This window comes from Aythya fuligula, chromosome Z (assembly GCF_009819795.1).
Source record: "Aythya fuligula isolate bAytFul2 chromosome Z, bAytFul2.pri, whole genome shotgun sequence".
NCBI classification, from domain to species: Eukaryota; Metazoa; Chordata; class Aves; order Anseriformes; family Anatidae; genus Aythya; species Aythya fuligula.
Window position 1 is genome coordinate 68,370,854 of NC_045593.1, and position 20,242 is coordinate 68,391,095.

Here is a 20,242-nt window from a genome sequence, read left to right on the forward strand (position 1 = left end):
GACTTAGGAGTGTTGTCTTCCATTTAAAGATGCTACACGACTATTCCATATAGAAATGAGCTAACAATATTTGCAATGTAATTTATTCACTTGATTTTACGTAATTGAATGAACAGAATAGACAAGTTGGAAAAAAAAACAGTAAACTATTTTAAATATTGAGAGAGGTAAGGATAAATATTTAAAAGGAAGATGATTACACTGTTTTCAGGAAAGGTTTAGTGCTTCACAGTGTTCTGATACTAAATAGTGCTATGCAAAATTGTTACTCTGTTTCCAAGGTAACAGTGACAGAGTTCAAACCCTCTCATCCAGGAGGCATTGTTTATGATTTATTATTCTGATAATGGTTTGGAGATTAATTATAAAACTCTAATCTGTAGCTTGAACTAATCTTAAAAGCATGTAGAAAACAAAGGAGCTAAGTGTAACTGAAGTTGCCTCAGGAGTGAAATAATTGCATAATTATGTTGCCTATGGCCATATTGAGCAAATGCCAACTTCTAAATCTTGAAGAATTACTGCTAACGTATTAACAGAAAAGATGTCTGTGTTAATTATACCCTCAACATAATCTTGAACGTACTGATCTACAGTAAAATGAAGGAAGACTTTTCACTTATTAATTCTGCAAACTCATCCTTAGCTCCCAAGCAGATTCTATTCATGCATTGCTGCAATTTGTGGTCACTTTGCAGATCAAACTGTTTTTACTTGCCCAAGCTTTTATCTTATGCTGTTCCTGAGTATCCTGAGGTCTTCATTACTCTTCAGATGACATTGGACAAAGGCTATGCAAGGCATTGACATACTACAACATCTTCATATGGAGAGATGAGACAAAGAAAGGAGGGGGAAATGCCTTTAACACTGGGTTTTGCATGATGATTATGACTCTGTTACAACTGTGCATAAAATGCCATATATATTAAAAAATGTTTTTGGCTTTGTTTTGTATTGGATCATCAAGAGAACAAAAACATTTGGTAACAGAGCAAGTTAAATATGTTCATTCTTATTTTCTGAGATCACACTTTAGCTTTTCTAGTATCATACTTAATATGCTCCCAAGAGTAAACAACATAAGATCCTAGGTATTTTTCTTGCTCCTGCTTTGCTTTTGCTTCAATAACCACAAGCCCATGAGGTGTCAGGTACTTCTCACCAGTTTTTTGTCACCAGAAAACTTTGACTTGATGCCTAACTATATAGAGAGATAAGAATACATTTAGAGGTTGTTTCAACCTAAAATAGATGCTTAAAAAAAGGTTGAATGAATCACATTGTTGACTAAAGAGAGGCCCAAATAAGTTAGAAGCTTAACATTAAGCCAGTCACACTACGTCTATGTTACTAGAGTCAGTAGTGCCAGGAAATTTTCTGGGGCACCGTAGCTCAGTCATGTGTACAGCTAATTGGTAGAGCAGTTGCTAGCATAGATTTTGGCATACACACAATTCATGCGTTACCAAGGTGCCTTTTCTGGTACACATTTTGTATGTTACCATCTTGTTCTGGTTGCTAACAGGTTAATAATATGGATGCAGGCTGCACTTTGATAGCTGGCCTCTGTGCCACAGAGTAGTCCTTGGGTTATTTACTAGTAGATACACAGTCCCAATTTCAGGTGAGATTTGATCCCTTGTGTCCACATTGAGAAGAATTAAACTTCAGGGAAGAAAAAAAAAAAAAAAAGTTGCTCTTTGAAGTTGAGAAGCAGTCTCACAAGTTTTTCAAACAGTTCTCCAGCTTTCCCATGGAACAGATACTTGTGCTAAATGTCTGCAGACAGCTAGGTGCTGTAATGTTTTTTGTTAAAGATGCAGGTTATAGATGGTGCAGAAATACTACTTACACAATCGTAATTTTCTCATACTTCTTCTTAGAGGTACATGATGAACATTAAATAGTAAAATTTAGGAAAAACTGCAGGAGTCTATGTCCTTGCTCTACATCTTCTCATGGAGTTGTTCCTGATTAATATTATTTATGTATATATCAACCAATCAGAGTGCAAAGTGTTAAAATACCATTCTTTAGAGGGCTATTAGCATTAAAAATATTAGAGGCTATAGTTAGTTGTTGCAGTTGCAAAAATCAGTGTATAAAGTTAAAGTAGACAAAAATGTCTTTCCCTCAAGACCAGCTTGGTAACAGAACTAACAACCTTGGCAACTCTTGAGAATTAAAATGCATTAAGAGCTCTCCAACTCTGAAACAGGAAACCTCAAAGAAGAGAAGGGCTCCAAACAAAACTACACAGCAAATATTGTCAGTGCAAAGAAGTCTAGGCAGGACTTTATTTAGCTTTCTCAAAGAAATACTACCAAAAAAAAAAAAAAAAAGTTATTTTAATTTATTTTTCTCGCAGAGAGCATATGGATGTCAATATTTTCCATTTTATTTATAACATATGCACCTTCTGCACAGCATACTAACTTCCACCAAAACTGAATCAAATTATTTTGAGTCTTTTCTGAGCTGTGTGGTTTAATGCCACCCAGCAATTCGTGCACTTTGCTTCATTCAGCAGTACATGCACTGCTTAGCAGATGTTAGTGTTTTCAAAGTATGGTGTGACATGGTATGTTGTACTTCACTCACTGATCTCACTTCACTCACTGATCACTGTATTTTGAAGCCTGATTGTGTTTCACTGTATGATCTGTGTTTGATACGATTTATTCTCATGTTTTGTTTTTTTGTTTGTTTTGTTTTGTTTTTTGGTATCATTGTTCAAGCAGCAGATTCTCATGCAAGGTCTATTGGGTGCAGAAGGCTGGATCTCATGAGGTTATATGGCTGAGAGGAGGCTGCAAGTGCTTTTTCACAGCCCCAGAATGAGTCAGTCTGTCTGGATGTAGGGCCCCCTAATCATTTAGCTTGGTCTTCCAGATCTGAGTTTGGGAACTGCTACTTCAGGTGGTGCATTGCTGTGTATTTCCAAATAGCAATCTTGGTGATGTTTGCAACAAATGTTTACTTACGTTTCCTCCTGATTATAACCCAAAAGGTCTCTTTGCAAATGGCATCCACCCAAAAGTTCAAAGATCTTCATGTGAAATAGAAGGTGCAGAGCTCTAGGTATCACCGAGTCGCTTTGAGTTCTCAGATGCAGGCTGCAGTCCTTCTTAAATCATACAAAGGTTGAAGAAAAAGGTGGTGACTGGACTGTAGGGCTTTGGGACTGTGCAGTGAAATATTTCAGTAAGGTGAATTTCCCTGGGGCAGGTTATTAAACCTATCTCTATGACTGTCTTGTGTCAAAATACTGTGTTCTCTTACCCCTTTTTAGAGAGGTACTGCCATTGAGTCATGTAGTCCCAAAACTTGCAAGGCACAATGCATATGCACAACAGCAGTAGCTCCAAACATTCCCTTACAGAAGCCCCCTCTGTAGATTCAAAGGCACTTAGGGGAACAGGAACTTAATAGCAATGAATAAATGGTTGTAGTTATAACACGTGGAGGAAGAGTGTAAGCTCACTTTATTGGGTTGAAGTGCGATTATCTTTTCAGGATAGAAGACCAGAGGGAGTAAGCACAATGTAGTTGCTTGCCACAATGGTCTGACAATTCAGGCACCTTGGGTCCCTTTTTTTCAGATTGACCACAAATCTTGAAATAACAAGGTGCACCATATAATCTTCAATCAATTTCATCATTCTTAATCAAAGATTTTCTTAAATGAGGCAGGAAAAAAACAAAATGTGAGCTGCATCCCTATGGGAGGTGAGGTGGCAACACCTGCTCGGAACTTAAGCTGGTGTAAATCTCTCTCCCAGTTAGGCATCATGTCCAGTGATTGCTTGAAGTGCCTGCACTTGTCTTTTGGATAGAATTTGAGTGGTTGGGCATTTGTCCATGGAGAAACATTTCTGTGGTTGTATTTCAAACTCCCATTTTCCAAGATAGGGTTTTAACTGTCAGGATATCAATGGGAATGGTTTATTTGTTTCCTTTCTGCCTCCTAGTGAAGTCATGTCATAACGAATGCAAGAATGATTCACTTTCTGTGGGAACCCTCCAAGTTTCTGTGCTTTTCACAAGGGCTACCTAATGTGAAATACAGAAAAAAGTCCTTAAACCTTTATGCTTCTTCCGCAAGCTACATACTTGTTCTTACTCTCACTCTCTCTCTAGCCCAAAGAATGTATGTCCACTTCAGGCACTGTGGTATTTGAATACATTTCATATGTATGTATTGCCACCCTGTGAGTATTGTAGCATCAAATAGACTCAGAAGTACCAAATGTGAGTATGTGTTTCCTCTGAGAAACGCCAGTGTGTGTCATCATTAAGCAAAGTGGAAACAGCTTGTTTTTCAGGGAAGCAAAATACAAGAATCTGGTCACATGAACGAGCAAATGTTTCTGCAGAATTATTTAATGGGAATATGGTACTAAATACCTGTTAATCTTGAATGACAAAGACTGAGTACTGGCACTACCCAGAGACAGGTTGATGGATCTGATTGGTGAGGCGTGTTGGTACAGTAGAACCCTGATCAACAGTGATGGAGCAGAAGGGATTGTTTCTGTAATTTTTTTACCTTCACTATCTAATCAAGTAAGATGCGTGGCCATCCCTGACACCACAGCTGTGTGCAAGTCCAGCTCTTGAGGAACTGTCAGTGCAGTTCCTGAGCATTGGCTGCAGCCGTGCATCCTGCACGGTAAGGCATGGCAGTGTGAATCACTGTTCGCCTCCGTAACTTTGGACTTATTTTTCAAATAAGCTTCAAGTCTTTAAATGGACCTAAACTTTTTGTTGTAAAATTGAAAGCTACAACATCCCTTACATTTGTTGGAATAAAGTCTCCTACAGACTTGAGTGTTGTTCTAAAGAATAGTTGAGAAATATGTTTAATATTTAATTTCTTCAAGGGTATAAACACATGATTTCCAGAAATAAAAAGAAACATAAAACACTGTATACTCCTTAATAAGAAGCACAACTGAGAATGTGAAGACAATTCCTGTGCTCTGTGGATTACAATGCTCTCTTCTTTTTTTTTTAATTTTTCAGTGACAGATGCCCTAAGTGACTGAAGCTAGAATGTGTTAACTGCTGTACATGCGCTCAGATCCTTGTGCCATTTGTCCGTGGGGTGTTAGTAAAAACATAAGCTGGAGAGCCATAAATATTGTTCCTAATGAGTTTCATGCAAACAAATAATGAACTCCTACAGAAGTTTTCAGGCTCAAAATGTAATGTTGAATGTAATGTTTTGTTCTCACAAAATTAAAATATGTGTGAGTAGTTTTGAATAGGAGCAAACAGAAGTATAAGGCTTTCTATTACTACTAGAGAAGTTTAAGTCTTTGTAACTGAGTTAAAGGAAAAACTTTGACAAGGTCATGGGTACAGCATTATAAGTGAGCTATAGTCAACAGCAGTACATATTTGAAACTGCAGTAAGCAGATCCAGACTGATCCACTAGTTGTAACACAGGATATATGAAGTGCCCTTTGCTCTTGCTAGCAGTATGTAAAGTAATCACTAATGATCACATCACCATTATGGCAAAGGAATCAAAGTTCTGAAGTTTCTGACTTTGGCAGCAGAAGCACCGTGTGTTTTTTCCTGGATTTAAACAACAGAACATCACCAAACATATAGGTTTGTAAATAAGCAAAGAGACATTGTAACTCCTGGAAAATAATTTATATCAGATCTTGGGAATATCAGAATAAATCATATTTGGTGGGTGTGTTGTGTTTTTTTTTTTTGTTTTTTTTTTTTGTTTGTTTGTTTTGTGTGGGGGGGAATACATGTATATCTCATCACTCATTTCACAACCCAATGAAGCATTGCTCCGGTGATCCTTACAGCAGCTTATTTGTGTAAGGTATTTTATTCCTTCTGACTAAGATAGTGTGAATTCTACCTTTCAGATAAATGGCACTGGCCATTTCGACCACTATTTTGAATTCTTCACAACCTACAGCAGTTTTAATGGTGCCCAAGTGGAAATACTTGAGCAAGTACTCTAAAAAAGTGCCACTTACTTGCCTTTTATAGTCTTTTGACACCAACCCATAGCTAAAATTCCATTAGCAAATGAGGCAGTTGTTCTTAATACTGAGGTAGAATAAGTAAGTTAGCAAGGGAGTGATGTCTCTGTTCTTTATGGGTTGCTCTCCCATAAAGACTGGATGTTTTTTAACGGCACGATGGCTGCTGTTATTGTTTCCAGGGTATCCTGATTGCATTGCATAAATTCAGAGTGATCTTAGGTTCTTTCAGATCTCTAAAAGTCTGATTGAAGTCAGCATAGTTCTCCGTCTCCCACATGCCTACCAACACAACTTTCTAAAAGAGTAGCAATGAGGGGAAGTCTGCTTTCTGTGTGCCAGAGAAGGTTTGGGACAGATCAGTGACTGTACCTATTCAGTACATTCAACCATGTTTCACTCCAATGTGTTAGATCCCTGACCCATGTAAAGCCATGCTGATGTCTCTCTAACTGCAGAAATCCATCCAGACTCTCAAGTTGCAGCGATGACATTAGTGGGACTTTTTTTTTCTTGCAGCTACTGGATGCACAGGTCAGAAAGAGAAAAACCAGGCACACTGGATGTCAGTTCCTCTAAGTCAGGCATTGGAATGGGTTGCCTTAGGAGGTGGTGGAGTAACTTCCCTGGGGGTGTTTAAGGAGAGGTTGGATGTGGTGCTTAGGGACATGGTTTAGAGTGTGATAGTGGTGTTTGGGGGATGGTTGGACCAGATGATCATGGAGGTCTTTTCCAACCTTAATTACTCTATGACTCTGTGATTCTAAGGACGTGTGCAAGTACTGTGAGCACCTTGAAAGCTACTGCAGGTTTCACAGTGCTGATCTGCCTGCTTACCACCTCACAACCATCAGGCAGGCCTGAGCAGCTGAAGCCTTTTTTTGGGGGGGAGGGAGAAGGGAGCAAAAAGAACGGTGGCTTTGGGGTGCATTTTGAGTGGAAAAAAAAATGCTGTTTTACAGTCAGTTCTACAGCATACGGTGAATTCAGTGGCCCAAACTCGTGAGGACGAGAGACCCCCACAACATCCAGACCCAGCCTGAAGCCCACACTCTCCCCGCAGCGGGTGCTGGGCTGCGGGGGCTGTCTGTCCCCCCGGATATACAGGACCAGGCCGCCCCCCGGCAGCCTCCCCCGCCGCCTGCTGCCCGGCACCACACCCCAGCGGCCGTCCTGCCGGTCGCTGTCCCCGGCCAAGGGCTGGGCACGGCCGGCCGCGGTCCCGCCCGCCCGGCGGGGCGGTGGTGGCTCCCGCCGTGCCTCCCGGCGCATAAAGGCGAGCGGCGGGGGCCGGCCGGGGGTGTGGTGGGGGTGGCAGCAGCAGCAGCCGGCGATGGAGCAGCCGGTGCAGACGGAGATGTGGAAGGCGCGGAGCCTGGAGGAGCTGGTGCGCATCCTGCACCGGCTTTTCGCCGAGGACAAAGTCAGCGTGGAGGAGGTGCAGGCGCTGATGGAGTCCTACGAGAGCAACCCCGAGGAGTGGCTGCAGTACGCCAAGTTCGACCAGTACCGGTACGGAGCCGCTCCGCCGCCCGGGCACGGGCACGGGCACGGGGCAGCCGAGGGGGGCTGCCCCGGGACCCCCGAGGCTGTGGCGCTCAGGGGGAGGCGGCCCCGAGCGCAGCCGGGGCCGGGGCAGCCCGGGCGGGGGCTTGGCGGTGCTTCCCCGGAGGCTCCGGGGCGCTCCCGCTGCGCCCCCAGCCCCGGTGTGAAGGCGAGGGGTCCGGCAGGATCCTCCGGGACGGGCGAGCCTCTCCTGACCCCGCTATCCTACGAGCATCATCCTGCTGCTGCGACTCTCCTGGCCGCCTCTGGCCGGGTCTATCTCCGGTGGGATCCGATGGCGAAATTGTGGCAGGGAGTGGGAAGCGAAGTAGAGAGGGGGTGGAAAAATGTGTGTGGTAACATGGGAAGTGTGCACGGCAGCCTTGGTGTTGGCCGGCTGAGCTGAAATAGCAGCGTTTGAGAAGTTGGGTCAAGTGCCAGCATTGACTGCTTATGTTCTGACAGCATGCAAGAAATACATCTGCAGACAGACTGTGGATGCAGTAAGAGGCAGCATATGGGTACAAACCTACTTTGCTGCAAGCATCCTATCGATTACAGCCTTATGAAGAACCTAATTTAAAATAAATAAATAAATAAATAAATATCAGTTGGCATCAGTGCACTTTCTATGTGCCTGTGCTTGCATCTTTGAGACAGGAACGAGGTGTCCTGCATGAGCTTAGATATTTGATTTGCTTGGCAAAGTAAGCCCTGATAATCGTGACTGAAGCTAAAGCAAAAGCAGGAGGTCCCGGTGGGTTATTTGCACCATAGCAGCCAGAAGCCCAAGCCCCAGTTCGGTAGGCAGTGCTAGGTTGAAGGTTGATCTTAGAGGTCTTTTCCAACCAAAATGGCTCTGTGGTTCATTGTGATTAGAGCCCCTGTATGGAGAGGAATGCTTAGAGCAAAATCCCAGGCCCTTCTCCAGGGAGCTTCTCAACAAGAGGCAAGCGACAGCTCAGGAGAGGCTTTCAGGGGGCACAAGGAATCAAACCTAAGAGGTGGCTATTAACACAAAACGTTTTCAAGCCACAGAAGCAAAGCCGGAAAAGCCTCTAGAAGGCTTAATGTTTTTAAGAAAATCTGCTATGATACACTTTGTTTAGAAGCAGATGCTGGCAGAAATTTCACCACAGGTATTTTATCCACACCAAAAGGCTACAGTACAAGATGTAGAACTTTTAGGGAAAGGAGTACCATGTATGGAAAGCCTGACATCTTTTCTTTTTTGACCTAGTACAAATGAGTGCTGTGTAACACAAAGAAAGCCAAGAATATCCAAAAAGAGCTGTAGAAGAATGTAACTATGTATTTTTCTTTTCTTTTCTTTCCTTTTTTTTTTTTTTTTTTTTTTTTTTTTTTTTCATTGCAGTCCTCTGTTTCTAATTATAAGCCAGCTGCTGGAGTGACTTCATTCAATAACTATTTTGATTTGATCCTGTCTACCACTCTAAGCTTGGACTCGCAGTTCCCAAACTCTGATCATTTATGTAATTCAATTGCAATAAGACTGTCAAATATTAACTATGTCCAGTTTTTTTTCTTCCCAGAAAAAGTACTTTCACAACAACAGCTTAAAAGTCCAATTTCACTTTTTTCCAAGGAAAACTTGGCTTTCAAGAGAAAGGGAAAAAAAAAAAAAAAAAAAAATGTTTATATTATAGTCACAACCTTCCTTCACAACAATGTTTATATAGTTTTGTATTTTATAGGCATATCAGTACAGTAAAAAGCAAACACTTTGTATTTCAGGTATACAAGAAATCTTGTGGACAATGGAAATGGAAAGTTCAACTTAATGATCTTGTGCTGGGGTGAAGGGCATGGCAGGTTCGTATCCAAAGATTATGGTTTTAGCAAACAGATATAAAGCTACCATATCTTTCACTGTCATGTAAGAGGAAAAACAATCAGCTCTACCTGAGCTATTAGAAAATGTCTGGTAACTAAGCAGTACAGAACTCCTAAGTGTTCCTTTGGTACAGAAGACCTGAATACTTGGTTTATTTTTTTTGGCAATGTTGTCTCTCACAGTCATTTTTAGAGCATTTAAAAATGCTCTGGCCAAATCGTGTGCTCCTTCTGTTGGAGGAAATTTTTAATCCCAGAGACACTGTGGGTCCTCTGGGCAGGGCAGGTTGGTCAGACCCTGCTGGTTCTCAGAGTTCCTCACTTTGTTGTGGAAGCAGGACCTGGTTCAGTTTAAACAGTCCTCATTCTCTCATGTTGAAATCCAACCTCTGTGACATGACAAAAAAACTAGGTTGGGGTTAGAACTGTGGTTCTAGGTTCAGGCATCCCACCTCTCTCAAAGCAGACCATGCTGCTGGTGTGCCTCCAGAGTTGTGCATGCAGACCATACCCTGGACACCGTACCCTGGACTGAGTAGTCCTACAAACGTGAGGGCAGGATCTTGGAGTGTCTTTTGCAAGATGTTGGCTAAAGCACAGTACGGAATAACAAAACTTGCAGGTTTTCTGATTGTCCTTGGATATAAATAGAAACCCTAAGGAGCTGCTGGGATGTTTTTATTATTTGTTTTAATTGAGAATACATTCTGAGCATTTATGGTGTTCTCTAGGGAATGCCATGGAGTTATACCCAGAGAGATGTAGGAACCCAGCCCACCACCTCTATTCCTTCTGGGCTATTCCCACAAAGACTGTAATTTATGTCAAACTATGTTTGGGTTGGATGAGTATTTGCTAGAGCTAGATTGAGACCACAAGCTGGTTTTTTGCTTCCTACATGGGTAGGATCAGATTGTTCTCATGGCTTGTAGAAGGACCATGACAACGTGGCATTTGTGAACTGTTCTATGCCTGAAGCAAGCTCTGCTCTCTTGGCATCTCGTTTTACAGGGAAACTTTGACATTTGTTTATTGAAAACAGTAATGTACAAGTACCAAGTTTTTGATTGAAACTTGTTAGCACTGTACCAAAGGGAGGGCCAAATTCCCCTTTCCTCCACAAACCCAATGAGTAGACAGCTCTCCCTTTGTCTTAATCCTATTGACTGCTCTAACAGTTAGTTTTCTATTTTAAATAAAAATAAAGCCAAAACCCAACTGTGTATCTACTGAATATGTCTCTAAATGTAGCAATTAAAGCATACCTCTGAGCAAGGAGACAGATGAAAGAAACATACAGATCATGATAGATCCTGCTGTTTATTCACTGCCACTGCAGTGAAATTGTATTTATCGATGGTTGTACTTAGAGTCAGAGGTACAGTATTTTCTATATTCAGCAAATGCCTGTGTATTCCACCAGTAAAGAGTCCATATAAATTAATCGGAAGTAATTGTTTTTTCCTCTGTTTTGGAGGGGAATATGGTGGCTCTGGAAATACTAGATATATTTGCAACATTATACTGGCCTCTGCCTGTGGTCACTTCAGAGAGCAACATTTTGTTTCTTGGCCCACAAGAATTAGTGTTCTGAAGCTTTTTTTCTGTCCTCCTCCAGGCTTTCTTTGGTAAGGTCCAAAGTTGACCAAAATCTGACTTTTCCCAAAGTTCTGCTGTATGTAAGTTTACCCAGATATATTTCCAATGTAGCATTTTAAAGTAGGCCTATCATAGTCACTCTGTTTTTTGTTTTGTTTTGTTTTGTTTCCTAAGACTCTTATGCATGATCCATATGCAATAGCATATCATTGTAGGGCTACATCCAGATACTGTATGCTACGCCATCTGTTCTGTTTTCTGTACTTAAATTAGATATGCATATCATACTGAGTTAGGTTATTCTTTTCACATATATAGCAGCATCCATGATCACACTGATTCACACTGCTTTATGAAGATCCTCCAAGGAAATCTAAAGGAGACGCTGTTTGAATGGCCTGAGAAAAAAGGAAATGGTGAAATGACTAAGAAATCAGAGCGAGTTTTGAGGGAAAATCAATGTGCCTATATTAATGGTAAGCTCTTCTAATAGTTTGTTTCACAGCTACCCATCCCTGAGTCTTACTCCAAAGAAAAGTGTTTGTATGCTCTCCAAATAGTCTCCTATCTCTAACAGTATCTTGCTAATGGTGTTTTGCATGGTTGTTAAAGAACTGGGCTCTTTTGCTTCTGCACAAACCCCACATTTATGCTCAGTAAAACAAAAAACAAGTCCATTAACTCTCTCATGAGACATTGCAACAATTGCTCAATACTTAAACATTCCAGATAGCTCCTTTACACCAAACAGCCTTCAGCACTGTGCTGCAAATAACTACTTGAAATTGCTAGTAAACTTACAGCTTAAATAGTATTTACTGAGAAATAAGGGAATCAAATAGTTTAATTGCTGCTTTTTTTTCTTCTTCTCAGATAAATAATCCTTTTGGACAGTTGTGGAAATCCTAGGGGAAAAAAATACAAAAGCTGTCTATGGAATAAACAGAACAAGCAAAGGCCCTGATGCTCAGTGTTAGTTTTGTCCAAATCAACAGAAGAGTACGGTGCTGAAGTGCAGTGTCAGCAAAAATGGATAAGCTTGAGCATTTCAATCTACAAAGCAAATGCCTCTTCCCACAGATGCTGAGAGACAGCTAAGTCTCTACCAGTAAGGTTGCCTAGGTACCTGGAGCTGTCCCATTACGTATATTCTTAGCTATCACCATGTTGTGATCTTCTGGAGGCCATCTGGAAGTTGCCAGCTGGGCATAACATTCTGACCCTATGCAAGATATTATATATCATGTTGAAGAGTAATGAGTACCGCAGAACAATGGCAAAATGCTGGAGAAAGGGACCATCTGCCTTTAAGATTATGATTCAAAAACTGGAGCACACATGTTGCAGGACTGAGCCCTGGAACTCCCCAAGGGAGCTTCATGTCGGATAATGGATTAAGCCAGGGTGATGGTGTGGAGGAAGCCTGAGTAGCAGTCTGCAGACCTTTGTTGAAGATATACTATGTTAACTGAAAAAAAAAAAAAAAAAAAACATAGGACAGGAAATGCAAAAAGGAGCTTGTCATGTCTGCTGAAGGACGTGGTACTCCCACACCTGGGCCACGGGTTCTTACAATCATTTAAGTTTCCCTCACTGTGTGGTTCTTTCCCATGCAAGCAATTATAGCCTATGTTCATCTTATCCAAACTTTCTCAGTTACTTAAAACAAATTTACTATCTAATTCTCTGAGGCAGTTTGGATCTCTGCCATGTTTCCTAACTGATAGGTGAGTTTAAAAAAAAAAAAAAGAAAAAAAGGTAAAACCAGTAGAAGAAAAATACTGATGGTATGTTAATTGCTTTAACTACTTCAACAGTGACCTTCATGTTTCTGTTGTGTGCTTCTTGGTTACTGTTGTACTTTACTTTTAAGGTTAAAGCCCACTCAGCTGGGTTTATTTGGGTCTCCCATTGCATGAGCATAGAATTAGGACTTCCTTCTACCACATCCTCTATTTAGATAAACTATATTAATGGCACTTGGGGCTTACACTTGAAATGTATCAGAGTTAAGAGTGCACTTACGATTCTCAGAGTATCATGACTACATTGCACAATATGAGTCTAGGTATTATATAACATATTAGTGCAAGTACAAAGGCTGAGCTGTTTTTACAGCAGGGTCATAAATTTAAATTCAAGGTCTCTTCTAAGTAACTCAAAAATTCTAGTGTAGAATGGAAATGGTTTGTTGCATGGATATGGTTCTTCATACCTTACATTTTCACCTAACAGTTTGGTTTCTACTCCAGTGTCCCAGCAAACACCATTACTTCATTAGCAGCCACACAAATAGACAGTGCTGTATTTTATTACAAATTCAGTTATGCCTGCTAGTCAGCTAAGGTTGGAAGTATGCCAGTCACTAGTAATTTGTCACCTTAGTCAAAAGATCAGACAAATGAGAAGCCTGTTCTTCTCTAAACTAATAAACTGGAAGGATTAATTACTAAACAGATGCCAGCAACAGAAGACAACTACATTTTTCCCCTTGAGTCCATGCCCTAAATACAAGTAGCTGTCTGTTACTATGCCTGATACCCTTGTTACTGTACTTAATTTAACAATATTAAATTGTTAAATAATTGTTGTTAAAATGATTAATAATACAAAAACTTCTGCCCTGTAAAATTTCTTGCTATATATTTTAGAAAATCTAACTTCCCTGCTTCTAGAATACCTAGAACAATGGTATCTCCTAGGAAAGTAAATAACCTCAAGCTTCTTTGGAAATGATAGCTTGAAAATAAGTGATAGTATGATCTTCCTTAGGCTTCTCTGGATTTCTTTTGGCCTTTAACCTGTAGCAGATAATCCAGTGTTCTAGGAGGTACAGAAGGCAGTAAAGTAATCTGAAGTATTTAGGAACCTGTGATGGGCACCAGCATCCAAATTCCCTGTACTGAGTTATGCAGTGCCCATAAAAATGCAGGTATGCCTAACTGGCTGGCTCATGAATTTAAGTTTGGATGGCATTTTTTCCAGGTATCTGAGATCTCATTAAATCTTCCTGTTAATGCAACTTCTTGTTTCATGCCCTCTCTTGTGTAGACTCCATTGGCCTGCACCGTGTGGAGAACATAAGCCACACAGAGTCTGCCGTCAGCCTGCATTTGTACAGCCCACCCTTCGACAGCTGCAACACCTTTGACCAGAGGACTGGACACAAGCACAAAGTCAAGATGACCTTCTACAGCCAGTTTGGAGAACGAACTCTCTGTGTAAGTAGGAGATGGCACACAGCCCTTCAGCCCTTGACTGAACTCTGCCACATGTGGGGATGGGGCTGAGGGGCTGCACTCCTGCCTTCGTTTATCAGAGCGGTGGCTCTGGGGATGCTGCCTGCAACAGGCAGGAGTTCCTGGGGCATTCAGGTATGACATCAGCATGAAGCCTATTTCCAAATAGTACTCAATTTGTCTGTTAGCACTTCCCTGGTATGCAGTACTCTGCTTCATGAGAAAGGACAGTAACGCAACCATGTGTTTTATAAATGGGAAAACTGAGGCTGAAAACTTACCGTGTATCATGACACTGGATTTGGCTGCTCTGCTCACCACCCTCTTTTTCCTTGCCTGTGGACTCAGTCAGGTTTTGTGAGGGTTGGAATAGCCTTCCTCTCCTTGATCAGCAGATCAGTTCTGTGCTGAGAAATGAGAATTTGGCTGTTAGTTGAGTGTCTTCAGACAGCAGATGATGGTAAATACAACCTAGTCAATGGAAAACAGTGAAGCAGACAGATTGTTTTAGCCAACTTAAGTCATGTGTAACATTTCCTGCCTAGACTGTTCTGCCAAAAAGCATCAAGTTTCAAGTCTGTTTTTTTTTTTAAATCTCATAACTTACTGTGAACGGAAGAATTTTTAATAAATTTAATGTGATTCCTTAAAATTGAACCTTTGAAATGGAAAGATAGGCTTTTAAAGAGAGTAGGCTGGTTGTCTGTTGTCTGCATTCTTGAGAAACAACACAAGATTCTACTTAGGTAGAACAAAAATCTTAAAATCAGCTTTGGGGTAGGTACCAAGCTAGGATATCTGGGAGAGCATAATAGGGCTCTTTTTGGCACTCTTCCATGCATTGGAAAACTAAACTATTAATGAGGGGTGAAAAGATAAATTCTTGCTGGTCAGCCATCCAGAGTTTCAAAGACTGTTTTTTCTTAGGTACAGAACACTTTCACCTTTCACTGAAGCCAGAAATTCAGTACGCAGGAGTTTCATGGAGTGAGCCTTTAGTAAAATCCTGTTAAAGTTTTATATAATTGACAGGACAATGTAATTATTTCTTTGAAGCTTGTCACATTAAATGGTTACCTTACCAAACAGCTGAAACACCAACTTTAACCTTCCCAAGTTTGAAAGCTCTTTGAGAGAGTAAACTTGAATTTATCCTTCAGATTTTAAAGGAAAATGAACGTGGAAAACTGTTTAGCAAAATTCACATGAGAATGCAGTATTTGCTTGCTTCCTTTTCATTTTAAGTGCTTATTGAATATGAAAAATGTAAGATAACAAGTGAAACTAGATATTTTGACTTGGACAGTTTTTACACTCTTGATCTGTAACCAACTGGCAACATTGGTACCTTTTGTGGGAAATTGGATCTGGCTTACAGGATAGAGGTAAATCTTAATCACTGGGTCTCTTTCATGAATTCCTGTAAATGGAATTCCAGTGAAAAAGTGGTGGCTGGCCGGGGCCATCCAGCTGTCTGAAATGACTTCAGACTACAAAAACCTTCTGGTCTGGGTGAGGGTTTCTGGAAAGCTCGCTGGAAACTCAGGCTTTCTTCTGCTTACTAGATCTCAAAAGTACATACAAAGGCAGAGAGCTATAAGTTAAAAATGCACAGAGAGTAATGTGAAGCACATGTGCATATCTTTTACTAGTGAGAATATCTGCCTAACCAAACATTCATTGCTTCCCATTTGCCTTACGATTTTCTGCAAGAAAAACACTAAGGTAAATCCCTGGTGGCTTCTGACCACACTGAAGTCTTAATTAACTAGTTCTGCAGTAAAGACTTAAAAAAATTAGATAGGCCTAATAGCTAAAATAATAAGTAGATATGTTACCGAGGCCTTGTCCGTGGAAGTGACTGCACAGTCCAGGTACAAACCATAAGTATACTGATGCAAAAGCTCACTGAGGAAAGGCTGGTTTTGCTATGGGTGCACATCAGAAGTTCTTGCTACCAGAGATTTTGCTGGGGAAGGAGGTTCCTTGCTGAAGTCTGCCTTTCAGGCTGGAGTTCCAGTTTCAGTCAGACCAATGTGACCTTGGGGAGAAAAGGCAGCCAGTAGGAGGATGTTCTCCTCAGCTGTCTCATGGTCATGATCAGAGCCAATGGATGGGGAGGTTGATTTTGCCAGATGCATAGTACCCTCTGTAAAACATGGGGAATGTCTTGCAAGCTGTACTGAAAAGAAATACAGCAAGTCTTGTAAGATGCTGAGCTACCCTGACTATAAATCCCGTGCAGAACACATGAAGCACGGTCTCTGCCTCTTTTCTTAAAGAAGCAACCTTTCCTCTTCCCTTTCAGGCAACGGCAGTGCCACAGGAGAACAACTGAGAAGCGCCAGCACATGTTTGCACAAGACCTGCTGAATGTTGAACTGGGGACAGAAGACTTGCATGGCTCAGGCCGGCAGCCATCTCTTTCTATACCTTGTACATAGACCTACACTAGGGCAGCTTCCAGCAAACCCCGTTCCCTGAGTGAATGGTGATCATGGGCACTAGGCTAACTAGTGCTGTCAACTACTTCAGAGGTTAGATGCCTTTCCTTAGGCTATTGCCAAGTCAGAATTAAGTAGTTTGTTTTCTGATTCTAGCCTCCTTTTAATTTTGCTTCTGAAACCACACGGAGAATATCAGAAATAAGGTTTTTAAATATCTGACACTACTTAATAGGCCTACATGTATGTATGCTCTCAGTGTACTTAATAAACACACAAACTTCAAAGCTTCCAGTCATTTGTACCTATGGGTAGCACACTAGATACAACTAACAGCAGATTTTTATTATTGTCTTCTAGGTTTTAATGCTCTAGGCCATTTTGTTAGTTTTGTGCATTTTTTACCTTTTTTTTTTTTTTTTTTTTTTTTTTTTTTTTTTTTACAATTTCATTTGTCAGATCTTGTTTTAAATGAGAGCAGTGAAATGCTTCATATACAATGATTTTCAAAACTGATTGGGCAGAAACTTGGGATTTTAATAAAACTAATCAAACAATGCATCTAATGTCCAGTTTCCAAAGTGTTCTGTATAGCTACTGAAGTCCTTTCAGGTAACTGAAATAAAACTGGATTTGTGCATAAATTTCAAAGTTTTCAGCCTTTTTTTCTTGGTAACTAAGATATTCATCACACTTTACTAATATTCACATTGCTCCTGAACATCAAAGTATTTTCCAAGCAATAAGCTTTCAGAAAAGGCTTTAGAAAGTCAGAAGTATTTCAAATATTCAAAGAATCCTGATCCCAATAAAGTTAATGGGAGATTTGCCATTGAGTTCACTGATGCTTTGTAATATCCTCAAGTTTTAGTTAAAGGAAAGCACCACCTTGAAAAAAAGAGTTAATTCTAATTAAATGCATGAAAATAAGTGAAATCACCCTCACTGAGGCTGTCCTGTTCACTTAACACAACTAGTACGTAAGACAAAGAATCTGTAGAAAGTCTGTTAGTCTCTGAGGTAACTGCTTATTGCTCAATAAGCAATATAAGTTCTAACATTACCCCTTTTAGATGAGTCTCATATTTCCCTCCATCTTGACCAGCCCAGCAAATACAATATTTGCTTGATGAGACCCTGTTTTCCTGTTTTCAGAAAGGCTCCTTCAGATTTCCAAACAATGTTTAAGCAGTGTCACTGTGTTTAAATTAAACTAACTTTGAGCTGCAGGTATTCTGAAAGCCCATGGGAAAGCTATAGGTGCTTTGTCAGGGGAGAGAAAGGGTATCTAAGGAACAGATGAAGAGAAATGAAAGACAAACTGGACCTAAAGGCAAAAGAACAGGGGGAATCATCAGTAGTAAGCAGGGATTTTCTGCCTGAGGTGGACCTGGAGGCTATGCCAAAGTGGGGGTCAAGGGGACAAGGGCCCCAAACTGGAAGCAACTTTAAGAGCACTGACACCGTGAGCATAAATAATCTACTGTGATTTTTTTCTGGGGTCTGGCATGCCTTAAAATTTAGCATGTTTGTTTCTCATTCACTATGAATCAGTTCCTGGAAAATCTTGTCAAGCCAGGTGTTGGGCTTTAGCTTTTTAATTTGACACCACTCAGATTGCTGTGAGGATGTCACAGCATCAGAAACAAGTGATGCTGGCAGGCACCAGTGGAGGCTGTGTCAACCAGTAACCCTGCTAATGCAGGGTTATCTAGAGCAGGTAGCTGTGGCTCTGTCCAGTTGGGTTTGGAGCACCACAGTTTTGCTTACTAGGTAAAATTAAAGGGCAAACTCAACAGCTCACAGAGCACAGGTCACTCAAGCCAAAGGAAATGGGAAGTTCAGAGAGACAGCCAGGAAGCAAAGCAGCAGTGAGGGCAGCAGCTAGCTGTACTGAGATAAACAATACAGAAACCCATACAGTACTCCAGCTAGCCACACCCATACCTAGCAAGTTAGCCAGAGGAAATGTAAGCAGAATAGATGAAAACCCTCTACGCAAATTGGCTCAAACAGTGTTTACCCATGGTAAATTGGACATTGCACAAAACACTACAGGAATTCCAGTGTTTCAAAATATGGTAATAGCCAGGTACTTATGCCTGCCATATCAGAAACAAGGGGGATGTGTACCCAACATAAGGGGCATTAATGCAAGAAACCTCAAGAGAAATCATGAATTTGTTTCAGAGTCTATAGAACATACACCACAGCTGCCTTTTTGCTAAACCCTAAGCACTACGTATCTTGTGCTCTGAACGAACAAACTAACAGCTACTGAGAGCCATACTGAATCAATAAATGTCATGCAATATAATGAAGAGAGTCACATTTTCTCTTGCACAAATGTGTTCACATAACCTATACAGGCTTAAAACATAGAAACCAGCAATGGCAAGATAGTATTTGCACATTATTATGGATGAACAGCCAATGTGTTAAACCTTCTAGCATATGAAAATACTTGAGATTCAGACCAGCACTAACTGGCTAACTGATGAGGTAGCAACATGCTGTGGACTGACAATTAGCTTTCACTGGGCAACGAACAGACATGTAGTGTTTCATATGCTTTCAGCTGGGTACAAGCTATAGAGTAGGGTTACTGAATTAAAGAGAGCTAGTTCAACATTTACCTGGGTTACTGCTAAGATTGCTAAGTGGTGAGAAACACTGCTCTAAACTATTAATACTACTAAATCATTTAGGCTGGCAAAAGCAGAAGGAAGTCAGTCTGAGTGTGGTTTGGTGAGCTAACTAAGAACCCAGTGAAGGAGCTTCAACAGAAAGATGTAGGGAGGTCAAGTAATGCCAGCAATGGAGAGTGGTATTTACATGAATTTAGCCAATTCCAAGGGTTTGGTGGTTTTGTCATCATTGTTGTTGTTTTGGAGAGTCATTATTAGAAATGTTGCAAGAAGAGGAGTGGTTTATCAAAGACATGTTGTACCTGGGGAGGCTCTGTAGCTAAGAATGCCTGCTTATGCAGGAAAAGGCTGGCAACAGGGACTCCTCTGGGAATGGAAATGACGTCCTGGTCTGTGTGGCTGTGGCTGATGAGGTCCACACAAGCTCATCAAGTATGATGTGGGGGTTTCCACCTACGTGTAACCAGCAAGCGAGCAGCTTTTTCTCTTCCTATGCTGAGGTGTGGGAGCCTGGAAGCCTCTAACAGGAATTGTTGCAGGAGAGGGTCCCTTGCCCTGTAAACACGGTTTCTCAGTTCATGAGACAATTGAGACTAGAGTTGCTTTCATTCTAACTCACTACAAAATCTTAAACAAATTAGTGCAATTTTTTTATTTAAGCCTAGATGACACTTGTCTAAGTGTCTTGACTTTATTCCTCTTCTTCCTTTGTCAACACAGAGAAGAACACAGAGGAATCAAAATCTATGCTGCATGTAGCTCTGCTTCCATTACAAAGTTTTTCCTAAGCCACAAAGATACAAGATGTGCTATTCACTAGCTAATCTTTATAGTTATTATTCACACTCCTGTCACACTAAAGAGAAAGCTATGTTGCAAGGATATAGCCCTCCCA

At 40.9% G+C, this 20,242-nt stretch overlaps 1 protein-coding gene across 1 annotated transcript; it reads left to right on the forward strand.

Annotated features, from left to right (window-relative positions):
* The first annotated feature begins 7,244 nt into the window (after window positions 1–7,244).
* CDO1 (cysteine dioxygenase type 1) lies at window positions 7,245–16,986 on the forward strand. The gene is made up of 5 exons (XM_032206540.1): window positions 7,245–7,530; window positions 9,319–9,396; window positions 11,335–11,492; window positions 14,068–14,237; window positions 16,564–16,986. The coding sequence occupies exons 1-5, from the start codon at window positions 7,352–7,354 to the stop codon at window positions 16,591–16,593; spliced, it is 615 nt and encodes a 204-aa protein (XP_032062431.1). The 5' UTR covers window positions 7,245–7,351; the 3' UTR covers window positions 16,594–16,986.
* The last annotated feature ends 3,256 nt before the right edge of the window (window positions 16,987–20,242 follow it).

Excerpts from the sequence above, each read along its gene's own strand:
- CDO1 (XM_032206540.1), top strand. The coding sequence starts at position 7,352 with ATGGAGCAGCCGGTGCAGACGGAGATGTGGAAGGCGCGGAGCCTGGAG. Across the intron at positions 7,531-9,318 it reads GCCAAGTTCGACCAGTACCG|GTATACAAGAAATCTTGTGG; the intron begins GTACGGAGCCGC and ends TTTGTATTTCAG. Across the intron at positions 11,493-14,067 it reads TCAATGTGCCTATATTAATG|ACTCCATTGGCCTGCACCGT; the intron begins GTAAGCTCTTCT and ends TCTCTTGTGTAG.